This window comes from Asterias rubens, chromosome 17, assembly GCF_902459465.1.
Source record: "Asterias rubens chromosome 17, eAstRub1.3, whole genome shotgun sequence".
Lineage (NCBI taxonomy): Eukaryota > Metazoa > Echinodermata > Asteroidea > Forcipulatida > Asteriidae > Asterias > Asterias rubens.
The window spans coordinates 4,284,857-4,303,201 of NC_047078.1; the positions used below are offsets into that span (position 1 = coordinate 4,284,857).

At 38.3% G+C, this 18,345-nt stretch overlaps 1 protein-coding gene across 1 annotated transcript; it reads left to right on the forward strand.

The window, feature by feature from the left end:
* Window positions 1–5,278: 5,278 nt before the first annotated feature.
* On the forward strand, window positions 5,279–18,181 carry LOC117301854 (follistatin-related protein 1-like). Its single transcript, XM_033785846.1, has 10 exons — window positions 5,279–5,410; window positions 5,977–6,051; window positions 11,950–11,995; window positions 12,259–12,401; window positions 13,147–13,276; window positions 13,768–13,964; window positions 14,819–14,946; window positions 15,569–15,681; window positions 15,943–16,006; window positions 17,272–18,181. Exons 1-10 carry the CDS (start codon window positions 5,408–5,410, stop codon window positions 17,351–17,353), a joined length of 981 nt encoding a protein of 326 aa, XP_033641737.1. The 5' UTR covers window positions 5,279–5,407; the 3' UTR covers window positions 17,354–18,181.
* The last annotated feature ends 164 nt before the right edge of the window (window positions 18,182–18,345 follow it).

Genomic DNA, 18,345 nt, shown 5'->3' on the forward strand with positions numbered 1-18,345 from the left:
TGGCTTTGTAATTGCCCGTACCTATACACTTGTTCTTTGCATATCATATAAACAGCGTAAAAAGTAGAAAAACTCGTAAATTATTCCCTTATTAAATTAATTGGGCTGAACTAATTAGAAGACTTAACACATTGGGGCGCCGGGCTTATATAGCCAGGGGTATGAGGAACAGATTTATGAAATAAAAATTAATAATATTTTCCAATTAATATGGAACTCTTGGCTTTGTAATTGCCCGTATCTTACGCTTGTTCTTTGTGTATAGCATAATGTACAGCGTAAAAAGTAGAAAAACTCGTAAATTCTTCCCTTATTAAATTAATTGGGCTGAACTAATTAGAAGACTTAACACATTGGGGCGCCGGGCTTATATAGCCAGGGGTATGAGGAACAGATTTATGAAATAAAAATTTATAATATTGTCCAATTAATATGGAACTCTTGGCTTTGTAATTGCCCGTACCTATACACTTGTTCTTTGCATATCATATAAACAGCGTAAAAAGTAGAAAAACTCGTAAATTCTTCCCTTATTAAATTAATTGGGCTGAACTAATTAGCAGACTTAACACATTGGGGCGCTGGGCATATATAGCCAGGGGTATGGGAAACATATTTGATGAAATAAAAATTAATAATATTTTCCAATTAAGGTGGAACTCTTGGCTTTGTAATTTCCCATACCTTACGCGCTTGTTATATAAGTATAGCGTAAAAGTACACAAATTCGTAAAATCTTCCCTGATTAATTTAGTTGGGCTGAGCTAATTAGCAGACTTAATACTCTGGGGCGCTAATCTGATATAGCCAGAGGTATGAGGAATAGATTTATGAAATAAAAATTAATAATTTTTGCTAATTAAGATGGAACTCTTGGCTTTGTATATGCCCGTACCTAGACGCTTGTTCTTTGCATAGCATATAAACAGCGTATAAAGTACAAAAACTAGCAAGTTCTTCCCTTATTAAATTAATTGGGCTGAGCTAATTAGTAGACTTAACACTCTGGGGCGCTAATCTGATATAGCCAGGGGTATGAGGAACATATTTATGAAATAAAAATTAATAATATTGTCCAATTAATATGGAACTCTTGGCTTTGTAATTGCCCGTACCTATACACTTGTTCTTTGCATATCATATAAACAGCGTAAAAAGTAGAAAAACTCGTAAATTCTTCCCTTATTAAATTAATTGGGCTGAACTAATTAGCAGACTTAACACATTGGGGCGCTGGGCATATATAGCCAGGGGTATGGGAAACATATTTGATGAAATAAAAATTAATAATATTTTCCAATTAAGGTGGAACTCTTGGCTTTGTAATTTCCCATACCTTACGCGCTTGTTATATAAGTATAGCGTAAAAGTACACAAATTCGTAAAATCTTCCCTGATTAATTTAGTTGGGCTGAGCTAATTAGCAGACTTAATACTCTGGGGCGCTAATCTGATATAGCCAGAGGTATGAGGAATAGATTTATGAAATAAAAATTAATAATTTTTGCTAATTAAGATGGAACTCTTGGCTTTGTATATGCCCGTACCTAGACGCTTGTTCTTTGCATAGCATATAAACAGCGTATAAAGTACAAAAACTAGCAAGTTCTTCCCTTATTAAATTAATTGGGCTGAGCTAATTAGTAGACTTAACACTCTGGGGCGCTAATCTGATATAGCCAGGGGTATGAGGAACATATTTATGAAATAAAAATTAATAATATTGTCCAATTAATATGGAACTCTTGGCTTTGTAATTGCCCGTACCTATACACTTGTTCTTTGCATATCATATAAACAGCGTAAAAAGTAGAAAAACTCGTAAATTCTTCCCTTATTAAATTAATTGGGCTGAACTAATTAGCAGACTTAACACATTTGGGCGCCGGGCTTATATAGCCAGGGGTATGGGAAACAGATTTTTAAAATAAAAATTAATAATATTTTCCAATTAAGATGGAACTCTTGGCTTTGTAATTGCCCATATCTTACGCTTGTTCTTTGTGTACAGCATAATGTACAGCGTAAAAAGTAGAAAAACTCGTAAATTCTTCCCTTATTAAATTAATTGGGCTGAACTAATTAGAAGACTTAACACATTGGGGCGCCGGGCTTATATAGCCAGAGGTATGAGGAATAAATTCATGAAATAAAAATTAATAATATTTTCTAATTAAGATGGAACTCTTGGCTTTGTAATTGCCCATACCTTACGCTTGTTCTTTGTGTATAGCATAATGTACAGCGTATAAAGTAGAAAAACTCGTAAATTCTTCCCTTATTAAATTAATTGGGCTGAACTAATTAGAAGACTTAACACATTGGGGCGCCGGGCTTATATAGCCAGGGATATGAGAAACAGATTTATGAAATAAAATTTAATAATATTTTCCAATTAAGATGGAACTCTTGGCTTTGTAATTGCCCATATCTTACGCTTGTTCTGTGTGTGCAGCATAATGTACAGCGTAAAAAGTAGAAAAACTCGTAAATTCTTCCCTTATTATTAAATTAATTGGGCTGAACTAATTAGAAGACTTAACACATTGGGGCGCCGGGCTTATATAGCCAGAGGTATGAGGAATAGATTTATGAAATAAAAATTAATAATTTTTGCTAATTAAGATGGAACTCTTGGCTTTGCATATGCCCTACCTATACGCTTGTTCTTTGCATAGCATATAAACAGCGTATAAAGTACAAAAACTAGCAAGTTCTTCCCTTATTAAATTAATTGGGCTAAGCTAATTAGCAGACTTAACAAGTTGGGGCGCTAATCTGATATAGCCAGGGGTATGAGGAATAGATTTATGAACTAAAAATTAATAAATTTTTCCAATTAAGATGGAACTCTTGGCTTTGTAATTGCCCATACCTTACGCATACAGCGCATACAGTACAAAAATTCGTATATTCTTCATTGACTAAATTAATTGGGCTAAGCTAATTAGCAGACTTCAAACACTGGGGCGCTAATCTGATTTAGCCAGGGGTATGAGGAATAAATTCATGAAATAAAAATTAATAATATTTTCTAATTAAGATGGAACTCTTGGCTTTGTAATTGCCCATACCTTACGCTTGTTCTTTGTGTATAGCATAATGTACAGCGTATAAAGTAGAAAAACTCGTAAATTCTTCCCTTATTAAATTAATTGGGCTGAACTAATTAGAAGACTTAACACATTGGGGCGCCGGGCTTATATAGCCAGGGATATGAGAAACAGATTTATGAAATAAAATTTAATAATATTTTCCAATTAAGATGGAACTCTTGGCTTTGTAATTGCCCATATCTTACGCTTGTTCTTTGTGTGCAGCATAATGTACAGCGTAAAAAGTAGAAAAACTCGTAAATTCTTCCCTTATTAAATTAATTGGGCTGAACTAATTAGAAGACTTAACACATTGGGGCGCCGGGCTTATATAGCCAGAGGTATGAGGAATAGATTTATGAAATAAAAATTAATAATTTTTGCTAATTAAGATGGAACTCTTGGCTTTGCATATGCCCTACCTATACGCTTGTTCTTTGCATAGCATATAAACAGCGTATAAAGTACAAAAACTAGCAAGTTCTTCCCTTATTAAATTAATTGGGCTAAGCTAATTAGCAGACTTAACAAGTTGGGGCGCTAATCTGATATAGCCAGGGGTATGAGGAATAGATTTATGAACTAAAAATTAATAAATTTTTCCAATTAAGATGGAACTCTTGGCTTTGTAATTGCCCATACCTTACGCATACAGCGCATACAGTACAAAAATTCGTATATTCTTCATTGACTAAATTAATTGGGCTAAGCTAATTAGTAGACTTCAAACACTGGGGCGCTAATCTGATTTAGCCAGGGGTATGAGGAATAGATTTATGAAATAAAAATTAATAATATTGCCCAATTAAGATGGAACTCTTGGCTTTGAATCTACCCATACCTTACGCGTGTACAATCCTTCCGCACTGTCTTCGACGGGTAATGACGGTCGTCGACAGTTATATCGAAATTTGGTGCTAGCACCAAATTTTTTTGCCATCACCAAATTTGGTGTTGGGCCCAAATTTGGTGCTCACTTCAGTCTGGTTATGCTGACTTGCTCGGAAAAGTTAGCATGGGTGGTAGGGCGCCACCTAGTGAAATGATCCGAAATAAATAAATAAATAATAAATAAATAAATTTAATAAATAAACAGCTTTTACCTCCATTGAGGGCGCTGTTCAGTATGTATTAGTTCATCAACGGTGAAAGTTTCAATGAAACTTTCATTGAACACAAAAGGCACAAAAAATAATGTTTACCTGGTGAATTATGTAAATAATACATTACTGTCGATGTTTATTACAAAAACTCTTTTGGCCAAATGACAACCCAAATAATCACAAAGACAACATCCGAGTTATTCTACTACAAAGTTTTGAAAAAAATGGGAAGGCAGGGGTGTTCCCGGGAATCATCCACCGGAGATTCGGTCCCCCATCCAAAGGGTAAGGGCTGGAGGAAGATGATTCAAAAGAGGGCGTATCAGAAGAAGTTTTGTTCACAGTTTGCCATAAAAAACGGGGGGACAGAATCTCCCGCCACCGTACTGGTATTCGGCCGATTCTCAACTAGTAGGTTTTGTCCTCCATTCAAATTAATGGCTTATTGGAAGTGGCTTATTGTTTTTTCTTTTACCGTGCAAGAAGTCAACTTCATTGTTTACCGCCATAACTTACTGCCGTAACATTCCACAGTTATAACGCTAGGCCTACTCCCACAAGCGCAGCTCAAAAGGCTTAGGCCTAAAGTTTCAACCAGCGATGAAAGATTGCCTAATAAAATACACCCTTGAGTCTAAACTTACTCAAAGAAAACTGCTCTTGGGCGGCATTGGCACTGCGTAAAGGGACCCCTGGTGATTCTCCCTCAGGTTTCGTGTAGTGTAGAATAACACCGCACACTCGGACTAAGCTTTTTTCCCATTCTTACAAAAACAGTTTGAAAGAAATGTGGGCGATACCACTATTCAATAGGGGAGGTCATAAGAAAAAGTACAATCAATTTCTGAATATATAGAAATGTGGATAAATAATAATTATTAACATTAATTTATTATACAACTCACAGTGAATCATTAGTTGACGGTATCATTATGATTACAACTCTGCAACAGTGGTGCTTAAAAAAACGGATAAAAAGGATTTTGAACGCCCCCTATTTCTTAAAGGTAGGTTGTGCCGTTTAATTTCAGAGGTATAGAGGGATGCGAATTGACGATTTTCTGAAAGCGGCGCGTGATCGCGTGAGGGTTGTTGGGATGAAGTGACCGAACGCGAGGGAGAACTTGCTCCGTGCAAACCTCATCTTGGACACCCCCTAGAATACGCTCAGCCCAGGGTCAATTCCCCTTCGGTTCCATCGGTGGAAAAATGGTAAGTCTACATGTTTTTATAAGAAAAGCATTAAATGTTTTTTTTTTTTCTTTTTAAGAATCTAATCAAACAAATAGAAACACCAACACAATTTCTTATTTTGTTGGTGCCTTGTTTAGTCTGGTAGCTCATAAAAGATCTCCTTTTCTGTGTTCCTCTGAAAAGATGTCGTCGGAAAACAACAACTGATTTTTGTTGTCAACGACACCAAAATTACATGCTGATAATTTCGTCGAATAGTTTTCCTTATTCTCGCGACTCCAGCAATGGATAAAACACAAAGTATTAAGAACACTGTATGGTGTGATTATCTTGTGAGTGAGCTCACCAACTCCTATGCATTATTATTCAAAAATGTAGGTTCACTTTTGTGTAAATGACGGTTCGTGTCAATAATCAAACCAAGAAATTAACACCGATTCCACTTCAATTTATTTGGTGGCTTTTGTTTTTGAGAAAACAATTCGAGTAAAGCATAATAAAAAAATAAAAAAATAATACTGTTATTTCATCAGTTGGATGACATAATTGTGTTAATTAATCATTTCAATATTATTTGTTTTAAGGCGCGGATTACTCTTTTCATATTGATGCTAACGGTGCTGGTTGGTTTGGAGGTTTGTGGAAAACATACAGAAAGGGTAAGTCGACCTAAATACAGTCCCAAACATAATAAAAACGGAAGTAACGGAAGAAACGGAAGTTAGTAACCTTACGGGTATAACCATGTTTTACACACCTTCTGAAGACTATCTAACCGAATTGTTCGAAACATCGAGACCACACCCCGTTCTAGTACATTTTTTTAATTTTTCGTGGCCAAGCACTTCGCGTCGAGATACTGGTTTTCAGAATGTACTTTGAGTGCGTGTTTAAAGACAGTGGACACTATTAGTAATTGTCAAAACCCAGTCTTCTCACTTGGTGTATCTAAACATATGCATACAATAACAAACCTGTGAAAATTTGAGCTCAATTGGTCGTCGAAGTTGCGAGATATGAATGAAAAAAAAAACATACCCTTGTCACACGAAGTTGTGTGCTTTCAGATGCTTGATTTCGAGACCTCAAATTCTAAACTTGAGGTCTCTGAAATCCAATTCGTGCAAAATTACTTCTTTCTCGAAAACTACTCCACTTCAGAGGGAGCCGTTTGTCACAATGTTTTATACTATCAACCTCTCCCCATTACTCGTTACCAAGTAAGGTTTTATGCTAATTGTTAGTACTTACCAATAGTGTCCACTGCCTTAAATTATCACGCGCAAAACAGACTGCTTTTCCATAACGCCAAGAAGCTGCAGCTTCTCTTAGCGTCTTTAAGTCACCCAATCAGACGGGTTCGAAACATTGACAAAACTCGCACAAGGTTTGCTTTTAAAGGTATGCTTTTGGTAGTTGTCAAATACGATTTTCCTCAATTATTGTTGTATCCCAGCATTTATAATAAAACGAACCTTGCGATAAATAATTTTGGTTATCGAAGTTGCAGGAACATGAACAACAACAAAAACATTTTGTTCACAAAATATTGTGCTTCAGATGCCTGAGAACGGCTTCATGTTTGAATCCTCTCACTATTAACTTTATTGTGTGTGAAAACTCTTTCTCTAAAAGTATTACTTTAAACGGGGCCTTTCCAACAATGAACCAATAGTAAGTTTTGATGGCCGTTAACTTGTAGAACGTAAGCATAATCACCAGAAAGTCACAATGCGTTGTTTTGAAGCAGTGCAATAATCCGCAATTGAGAAGAAAAACATGAACCAAACTTGTCGGCCTATTCTCCTGGTCTTTATTGCATATTAACAAATCAATGCTTTTCATTACTTCACACCCGTAGGTTGCCCAGACAGGAATTTATTTTATACATTGGTGTCGTTTCCATCGTGCAAGGTTGTTTTTTATGCCTAAAGTATACTGTGCGGCCAGATTATGACGATCAAAAGTTTATGGACCGACCAAATCCGAAAACCAATCTCATAATTTTCGCCCGCAGGGGTTTCATATAATTTGGTTTTGCTTTACCAACTTCAGTATCATTTTACGTGTTAATAACATGTCACTTATGGTTTAAGCGAGCACCAACTCATAACGAAATTATAAGTTTGCCAGAAAGTTCAGGAGAGGGGCAAAACAAGGGGAGAAAGCGGGCCAAAACTTAAAGCGCTGTACACATTTGGTAATTGGGCAAAGACCCGTTATTCTCACTCTAGTGTATCTCAACAAATGCATACAAAGAATACAAAATCTGTAAGAAACTTGGACCTAATTGGTCGGGCCCTAAAATCGGGCCCTAGTCTGAATTGACCCGCAATGATTATTAACCAAGAAAAACTAGACGCCTTTTCAGTTGGAGGCTGTATAGCACGATGGATGTTTGTTCGACGTATAGGATTTAATACCCATGAGATAACTTGACCCTAAAGTGCCTTTGTGAAAATCAAAACAATCTCCTGAGAAAAACGATTGCATTCAATTTTCTTTCAAAAAGCTCCCCTTTAAACTGGGTCAGTTTTCGACGGGAATGGAATCAAAAGGATTGAAGTTCGTTTGCTATTTCTTGATAAGGTATTTGACACCTTTGGTAATTGTCAAAGACCACTAATTCTTACTTGGTGTATCCGAACCGGTATGCATAAAATAACACATCTCTGAAAACAACGAAGGAAACACACCCTTGTTGCACAAATTCATTTGTGTCCTTTCAGATGGCTGAAATAAAAGGCTTCATGCCATGATAAAATGTATATTCCATCTATATGTCAATTATAAATCGTCCCAATTTTATGAAGCTTATTAAGCTGAAAGTACTGCTCGAGTCGGGCACAGCCATAATAAATGCAAACTAAATGGAATTTGGGTTGTTAACCTTATTTGCTAAGCAATACTTTTCTGTGCTAAGCAATGTTTGTGCTTACAGGCTTTATGAAATTGGAAAAAATACTGTCAGCTGATCAAAAGTATTTGGAAGTTATCCAACCATGTCAGTAATTTATCGTCCCAGATTTTACAAAACTAAATGGTTTATTATGTCCGTGGACAGGGCTACAGTTTCACGCAACTCAAGGATTTTAACACGCCTCTACACTTTGTGTTTTTCTCAACATAAGAATGATAAGTTTTGTCATAATAAGCGGGACTTTTTTCGGGCTTTAGGCGTGGGGGACTTGGCGTTGTTTTCCGGGGAAGGTTGGGCGGGTCAGGGACGGTAACAGGTTTGGGCGTGAACGTGTTTTTGCGGGCGCGTCTTTTTGTCCGATAGAGCAATGGGACGTGAACATTTCCTAGTAAAGTAACCGAATGACAAAAGATTTATCGCAAAACAAAAACCGGACAAAGGTTCGAGTGCCACGATACCGATGGCAAGATTCATCCAATACTCCCTTTGCGAAAGCCGCCCAGCACACGCAAACAACAATAAACTGCAACATTGATCTATATAATAGTGGTTTGTAGTAACACCATGTTTGTATTTACTTGCCATGCCAGGTAGATTTGTTCTTTAGAGAACTGTCTTGCTTTATATTCTATTACCGCGGAGTAGATTTCAGAATTCAGGAGACTTCTCAGTTTTAACTCCTGTGCAGAAGATAGAAAATCGGACGCTACTACTTTAGCTATGATCGTCGTTAGAGACACTAGACACTATTGGTAATTACTCAAAATAATTATCACCATTAAACCTCACTTGGTAATGGGTAATGGGGAGAGGTTGATAGTATTAAACATTGTGAGAAACAGCTCCCTCTGAAGTAACTTAGTTTTCAAGAAAGAAGTAATTTTCCACGAATTATTGATTTCGAGACCTCAGATTTAGATTTTGAGGTCTCTCGAAGTCAAGCATCTGAAAGCACACAACTTCGTATGACGAGGGTGTTTTTTTTTTCATTATCTCGCAACTTCGACGACCATTGAGCTCAAATTTTCACAGGTTTGTTATGTTATGCATATGTTGAGATACACCAAGTGAGAAGACTAGTCTTTGTCAATTACCATATGGTCCTCTGTCTTTAACTATATACACACCGCGGAGTGAGTTCTTAGGTCTCAACTTTCCGACTAGCTCGCTTTTTAGTCATAGTCAGGAGACTGTTGCTCTCTCTTAATTATTTCTATTTACCCGCGGACTGTGACCCCGGAGTAGCACAACCGTCCAATTTTAGAACAAAAAAATGCAGAAATTCTGGAGGAGTTGCTTGATGCGGCAACCATCTCCAGTTACCTCCATGTACACAAACATCACGTCGACTAAAGTGATCTCCAACCGTGCACAGCACAGAGCAATAACCCTCAAAATAGACGAAGGAGAAACGAAATAATAGTCTGATATAAATGCAAACGAAATCGTATCCCTATCTTTCAAAACAAATCCCTATAAGAATTAAAATTTTAATCGATCATAAAAATGCTCATAATATTGTCCATACTTGAAGCGTTTGAATGTTGTGGATCATGAGAAAAACTGACGATGACTGGAAGAGAGAACTAGTCGAAACGTTGAGACCAATAGAGCCCCCTCCGCGACAATGAAGTTAATTACGATTCTCTATCAGCTAAAATAGCAGTCCCGGCGGCCGATGTTCTATATCTTCCTCACAGGTAGTAGTTAAAAAGAAGAAGTCTCCGAAATCAGAAAATCTGTTCCGCGGTAGTAGTAGAATATAATTACTGCAATACAATTCTGTAAAGATCAAAATCTACCTGGCATGTAGATACACACATGGTGTTACCGCAAACCAAACTGATACCTCACCATGCCTCAAATCCCATAGACCTTTTCGCAAATACCGGGGTGCGCGCGTAAAGCTTGGAATTAGGTGCATTGTGGTCTTGCTGGTATCCAAATTTGATCCATATCTATCCCACAATGCACCTCATTCAACAGTCTGCGCTTGCGCATTTGTATTTGCGATAAGGTCTATGTAAACTTAAAGGCAGTGAACACTATTGGTAATTATACTCAAAATAATTATTAGCATATAAAACCTTTATTGGTAACAATGAGGAGAGGTTGATGTATAAAACATTGCGAGAAACGGCTCCATTTTGAAGCAATGTAGTTTTCGAGAAAGAAGTAATTTTCCACGAATTTGATTTCGAGACCTCAGATTTAGAATTTGAGGTGTTTTTTCTTTCATTATTATATCGCAACTTTGACGACCGATTGAGCTCAAATTTTCACAGGTTTGTTATTTAATGCGTGTGTTGAGATACACCGACTGTGAAGACTAGTTTTTGACAATTACCAATAGTGTTTTCTTTCTTGAAATACATCCACCCTCGATCGTGCTTTAAATCCTCCTATCGCAAGAGGTTGACATTGATTAAGTATGCTATGCAACGATGTCCTTGTATTAAGTGCTTTTGGTCATCATCTTAAAATTGGAAACAGTTCAGCCAGGAAGAGAATAGACTTGCGAACAAGTCGTTAATGTTTGTCGCGGTTATAGTCGAGTCGTGGTGGTCGCGTAATGGTTCAGCTCTCCCCGATCTCGCGAAACCACTGCACTCGGATCGGGCGAAGACGCTGGCTGCCGATTAGAGCAGTAGTCTCACAGGGGCAGCAGTCTCGCGAGAACATCGCCAGTGTCGCGGGAATCGTTGAGAGAGTCGGAACGCTACCACTGCGACAGACATTTTGACGACTTGTGCACAAGTCTAGCCAGGAAGAGAAAGAGTCATATTGAAGGGGTAACCTTGCAGTATCACATATAAGTAGAAGATTGATGTTGTTTACTCGCCGACTGAAGAGGTTTCGATGACCAGAAAGTGACACCATTTTCTGCCACCCACAGACCTACCCGCTCTTGAAGGAATGTTTCCCAATTCTTTTGATCTTCTCTAACCAAAGCCACTCGCCGGACCTCCCCCCCCACCCACTCCCCCTCCCTCTCTTTCTGTGCCCAAATTAGTTCATAAAGGACATTGCTATGGGATTTTTTATTTGCTAGACAAACATGGAAACAGTAACAGGGGACTGTGTATGAGCAATATACATACTTCGCCTAGTAACCCAATTATTAGCAATAACTTTCTGAATTGGCTACAGCTACAGCTACGGCTGGGTTGTGACGTCATCATGCGTTTACGTGTATGACATCCATTATAGCAACACTTGAAGCCGTAGCCGCCAAATCGAAAACAACCTTAGCTAGTTTTCTCTCGATATACTGACAGAGAGATCATTGTCCCACAGCCTGGTGCTTTTGGGTATTAATCACTTCACAATGATTAAGCGTCCTGGATCATAGACAGATTAAAGCCATCATCATAATAAAGTTTGGCATGTGTTGTTAAAATCACAACAGATTTTTAGTTACATGGATTAGGTATAAGCTTGAGCCACTAAAAGTTAAAAGTTAGCAGTTAAAAATTTAAAAACGTTACTTGAGGCACTAAATAATGCAACAACATCTTATTCTATTTCGAAAAAAGGACCTAGCTTTTCTATTGCTACGATGTAATCCAAGTAATCTTTGTCATGAAGTCAAAAATAATTCAACTTTATAAAACTTTGTCATCTTTTGCTATTCAAGGTCAACAGAGGGCGTCGTATAATAAAGGCGTTGGGAGTGACAAAAGGTGAGCTTTGACACCGCCCCGAGAGGGCGATTTTAATCGGCTTTTTAGAACTATTTAATCCTTTATTGTCGAAGTATTTGGTGGTGAACGATTGACTCGAATCAATCTTTCTGAAGTGTGGTTTGTAACGGGCAAAAGGTCAAAGCCACTGTGGAAACAACTAATATGAAATTGCTTTCCTTAAAAAAAAAAAAAAAATTAATATTTAAATCTGTTAAAAACTCAACGTAATACTTTCAATAATTATTTACTTCTATACTTAGGTGACGTCAGACAGCCTAAGCTTCAAGTCGTTGAAAAGACCACCCCACAGCAACCCTCACCAGAGTGCGAAGGAGTCAAATGTGGACCCGGTGAACAGTGCAAAGTAACGGCTGAAGGAAAGACCACGTGCATATGCACCCAAGTAAATAAACATTCTTCACAACTCTCAAAAACTTGCATAGATTCAATAGGAATGTTCATTAAAATTTTCAGTAAAGAAGTTAGTTTATTTTACCAATTCCAATATGGATGAAAAATGGAGAAAAAACTCACATTGAACTTTTTAGGACGTTTGGGGCTGACCGAGGTGCATGACGTCACGACGAAACACTTTTTGAATGGCGACCATTTTGTTTGTAAATCAGCGGGACATTTTTTCGCCATGGTTTGTCGTGTCTTGTCTTTACTACACAAACCGCCGCCACGTGAATGGTGTTCTAAAGACGACAGATGTCGTGCCGTCTTGAGAACACCATACGGGAGTATTTGTTCTCGGGTACAAGGAGTAACGGTAGCAGTCTCAATAACCCCTTCATCTCTAAACGCAAAAGAGTGAAAATGCACTCTTTGAAGAGCCATATGAGGGACAACCCTTTTTCGAGTGGTCTTCCACTCTTTTAAATTGAAGTTTGCATCTTTTTGAGTGGTTTTTCACTCTGTCCTGGAGTGAAACCCCTCTAAAAGAGTGAAATAACCACCACTCTTTTAAAGAGCCATATGACGGACAACTCGAAATGCAAAGAGTTGATATGGAAAGCTTACGTCACAGGATATTTATACATCGTTAAAAATGATGCGATCATCCAATGAAATCATTGGACCTGCAAGACCAGTACCTGTCTTTACAGGAGACCAGTCTAAGTCTAACCCATTCTGTCTTATTACAGGAGTGTCATGACCGTATTCGTCTAATCTGCGCATCAGATGGAGTGACGTATACCAATAAGTGTGAGATGCGACGCCTTGCCTGCCAGAGAGGCACGCGCGTGTCGGCAGTACACGAGGGCATGTGTGCACGTAAGACAAACATGAATATAGATGTTACATTCTTTAAGTCAAAACTTGATGAAAGCTTATTTTGTTTTCAAACAAATTAATTATACAGATTTTAAATGGGACACATTTTGTCAAAGACCATGTGATATCACTTGATGTACCCCAACATAATAATGCATTTAAAAAAATCGGTGACAATTTGGGCTCAACTGGTCATTGAAGTTGCAAGAGAATAAGGAAAGAAAAAACACCCTTGCAGCACAAATCTGGTGCTTTTAGATGCATAATAAAAGGCTTCACTTGATATTATTTTGAGTGACAAGTTACCTCCTTCTCACAAACTACGTTATTCAGAGGGGGCCATTTCTAACTTTCTTTTAATCAACACAGGGGACGTCACCATTGCTCGTTTTCCACGTAAGTTTTTATGCTAAAAATAATTATGAGTGATTACCAATAGTGTACAGTGCCTTTAACTGGCGATATTGAAAAAGTTGTATGATTTCTCAAAGCTATGCCGACAGATCCTTCGACAACAGTTGGTGTGGTCTCCGACTCGCCGGTACATCCTATTGCCTGTTACCAAGACCAACGGGACGCCCTGCAGCGTAACATCGTGGAATGGCTACTGGGACGAGAGACGCGCGAAGACGGGGGAGTAGAAGGTGACGAGAGGGTGTACGAAACCGTGCTCTCGGACTGTTTCGCGGTAAACAAATTGATGACGGTCTTATAAATCTTGTTGTCCCCCCCCCCGGAGAATTGGAACCATTTAGGTTATATTTATTGCAAACACCATTCCACACACCTTAAAGGCAGTGGACACTTTTGGTAATTACTCACAATAATTATTAGCATAAAACCTTCTTTGGCGACGAGTAATGGGGAGAGGTTGATGGTATAAAACATCGTGAGAAACGGCTCCCTCTGAAGTGACATCGTTTTCGAGAAAGAAGTAATTTTTCCACGAATTTGATTTCGAGACCTCAAATTTAGAATTTGAAGTTTCGAAATCAACCATCTAAACACACACAACTTTGTGTGACAAGGTTTTTCTTCTCTTATTATTATCTCGCAACTTTGACGGCCAACTGAGCTCAAATATTCACAGGTTTGTTATTTTGTGCATGTGTTGACTTACACCAAGAGAAAAGACTGGTCTTTGACAATTACCAATAGTGTCCAGTGTCTTTAACTGTATTAAAAAAACAACAAGAAAGCTGAAGATGAACAAACCCAATACAATAAGTTTATAAATTATTTAAACATTACAGAACAATCAATATGGAAAAAAGTTATCCTGAACGTGGCACACTGTCTTGATTTCGGTGTAATCTTCATCACTGTTTATTTTTCAGGAGACGGCTGTAACCTAAAGCTAGATATTTGTTTAGCCTTCTTTTTGAACTCAACCAGAATCCTTTGCTAAATCAGTTGTGTGGCCCTTACGTACCTTAAAGTGGCCGCGCGACCTTCTTGTGAGTTTGGCGATATCTCAATTAAAAATGATAAAAAAAGACGCAGGTCTATTTTCTTTTTAAATAATAATCTCTTAATTTCCAGCGCTTTGACGAGACAGAGGACGCCCTTCTAGACCCGAATGAATTCCTCAAGTTCGTAGAGCAAAACCAGACTCTTCATAACTCTACAGGTGACCTTAATCGTGACATTAAAGCAGACACTTTGCTAAGGTAAGTCACTGAAGTAGTTAAAGTATGTGTATTCCACAAAGCATAAGACCAATCTGTGAAAATTCTGAATCATCGAAGTCTCAAGATAACAACGAAAGAAAAAGCGTATTGTTACACAGTGTGCTTTTAAGGTGTCTAATAAAATGCGTCATGCCCGATGCATAAAATATAAAATCTGTGCAAATTTTGACTCAGACAATTGGTTATCGAAGTTGTAAGAGGACAAGGAAAAAAACCTTGTTGCACAAATTGTTGTGTTTTCAGATGCCTTTATATACGTGTGCTTAAGTGGCTCCGGGCCAGAAGTATTTTACTATTTGAGTGAGAAATTACTTCTTTCTCAAATACTTCGTCACTTCAGAAGGAGCCGTTTTTCACAGTGTTTTATACTATCAACAGCTCTCCATTGCTCGTCAAGTAAGTTTGTATGCTAACAGTAATTGTGAGTAATTACCAATAGTGTCCAGTGTCTTTGAGAGGGTTTCACAACTCTAATAGACATTTCAAATCAGCGTTCCGTGACCTGAATCGATTTTCCATATTTCGAAGTCTTAGATCGCACCGAAATCGCCAACAGAAAATTTTTCCTCTTTATAACCGGACAACCATTTTTTTTCTTCAGAGGACTTTGCATCGATGCTCTTCTTGCTGGTGCAGATAGTAATTTCGATTGGAGGCTGAGTTTGACGGAGTTTAAGGCAGCCATGATGCCCGACTTCAGCCCACCAACAAAGAGTAAGACGTGTTTTTAAAACAATTCTTAAAACACAAAGGAACCGTGTATAGCCTTTTCTCATGGCCGTCGTCGATTGGATAGTTTTTTTAGCCATGAAAAAGCGGCTGGAACTGGATACCACAGAGTGGCGTGGTCTCCAGTTCAAGTCGCTTCGCAGCTAGCTTCAAAGAAGGCCTCGACGAAGGACTACAGGATTATGTGGCAACTGCTAAAAGACCAGACCATATTTTGACCAACAATTCGTCTTTCTTACGTTTCAGAGTGTTCTCTTAATGGCAACTTCTTTCAAGACGGAGAACAAAATAGAAATAACTGTAACTTCTGGTAAGACAAAATAATTAGTTGTTGTTGTACAAACTGAAGTTTATAAAAAGTAGCTGTTAGAAGTTTGTCAATGCTGTGTTTTCGTTTATAAGAAATTATGTAGAAAAGGCTGTACTCTTGTGTAAAATGCTTGTCTGAAAAAAAAAAACCTGGAGAAGACGGGCAGAGTATCTTTTGGAAACGTCGAGACCAAACCGGCATTTTTAAGAGCCAAAACTTCCCCCCCCCAAAAAAAAAAAAAAAAAAACACCATGCAAAGCTTTAAATATCACTTACCAGAAACCATGTTCTGTTATTGCATCATGTGCTCAGCAGGTTACAAAACGACTGGTTTACTTTTGATTAACCGGTTAACATTATTTTATTATTTTTACACCACCAAAAAGCTTACATATGCCCTTATAGGGCTACATTCACATCTAATTTTTAACATACCACGAGGTTTTATAAATTTTAAGAATGCATTATACACATGATTTTTCTCAGTATAAACTATAAATAATAGTAAATTTGCGGGTAAAACCTAGTATGAATTATCTTTTGAGGGAGTGTTGGGTCTGAAAAGAGCAGTGTGGTCTCGACGTTTCGATCAGTACACTCTGCTCGTGTTCAGGAGAAAAGAGCAGATTATATACTGTTCGAAACGTGGAGACCACAACCGGCCGGTGTCGCATGCAATTATGTCCTCTATGCAATACTATCTGGAGGACATTGTTGCATATGCAATAATGTCCGCCGGACGGTTTTGCATATGCAATCGTGTCCGCTCGGACGCTGCTGCATAATGCAATGGTGTCCGCCCGGACAGATTTGCATATGCAGTTGTGTCCGCCCCCGTGCAAAACCGTCCTTGCAGTAAATTAAACGCCCTTGGTCGACGGAACATGTTCGCCACTTTTGTACAAGTAAGTGAATGTCATGAATGACATGGGAAATGTTCGGCCGTTGGGTATTCGCTGCAATCATAAAATACGTGAATATTCATGCTGCATAAACGTAGGTTCACAGTGCATGCACGCTCGCTTACGCGCGCACATACATGTACAGTCATGTACATGGCCGCCGGACGGTTTTTGCATAGCCCCGGACACGATTGCTTAAAAGTGCCCGGAGCGGACAGTATTGCATGACGGACACACTTGCATCTGACACCGGCTCTTTTCAAAAGCCAACACTCATTCGTTGGTGTACGGCCGCAAGTTTTCTATTTAAAGCTTATTCAAGATCTTGTTACTCACACCACGCACATCCCATTTTGATTTCAGCGTTTGTGCATGCGGTAGCTGGGTCTGTACAGGAAACGCTTGCATCCGCGAGAGGGCGCCCGAAGAGACTGATACTACTTAGGGTTATTAAGGTACATGTTATGGCCTTTTTCGAAACCACGGCTTCGGCTTTGGATTCGGCTTCAGGCTCCGGTCCTCTCGTGTGAAATCCTGGGCGCGTATACGCAAAGCTAGCGCAATAATTGTCAAAACAATCGCGGTGCCAAGCTAGCCTGAGCCGAATCCAAAGCCAAAACCCAGTCGTTTCGAAAAGGGCCTATAATTATACCGACAGTGTTAAATGTCTCCCTCTACGATGGCCACGCTACACTACAGAATCTCTGGGGGACAGAATCTTCCGTCTGCCACACCGACAAGAGCAAATTTAAAAAAGTTTCGAGTTCTTCAATGAAAATATCGCAAAGGAATGACAATTAACAACAAATCCAGGAAAATGTGCTCAGCCTGAGTGTGTTATAATAATACGATCTTTTGGGAACTAATAATTTTGTTGACGTCACTGTTCTCTTCGCTGCATTTCGAAAACAACATTTTTTAACTTTCATTTTACAAAGAGGTTCACCTTTAGTAGTGTTTTGTTTTTACACAGACGAGCCCTTTTTGTTTACTAGCATTATGGATTCGCGTTTAACTTTGTAACCAGGGCTAAAACCTAAAAAGACAAAGTGCCAAATAATGTAAATAAATACAATAAACAACAACGGGAAAAGTTTGTTATTATTATATTAATTAGTATAGGTAATTACAAATACCGGTATACGTTGTCCAGTGCCTCAAACGAAAGAGACTACACGAAGTGCTTAAAGGAATACTGTGCCTTGGATCGGACGAGTAAGTCTTTGAAAAGTGTTTGTTATGAAATGCAATGGTTAGATACATAACTTAAAAGTAGAATGTAATGATCCACACAAACATGCCTCGAAATTGCACGGTTTTCCTTATAAGTTGCGAAGAAACACGATCGGCCATTTTTTTTTGTGGAGTCAAAAGTTTGACTCATTAAAATGGCCGACCGTGTTAGTTCGTGTTAAATTTCTTTCCAACCATATGCAT

What these genes read in the sequence shown, in the direction of transcription:
- LOC117301854 (XM_033785846.1), top strand. An exon ending in ACACGAGGGCATGTGTGCAC is followed by an intron (nt 13,277 to 13,767) that starts GTAAGACAAACA and finishes GATTTCTCAAAG; the next exon opens with CTATGCCGACAGATCCTTCG. An exon ending in CTTCAGCCCACCAACAAAGA is followed by an intron (nt 15,682 to 15,942) that starts GTAAGACGTGTT and finishes CTTACGTTTCAG; the next exon opens with AGTGTTCTCTTAATGGCAAC.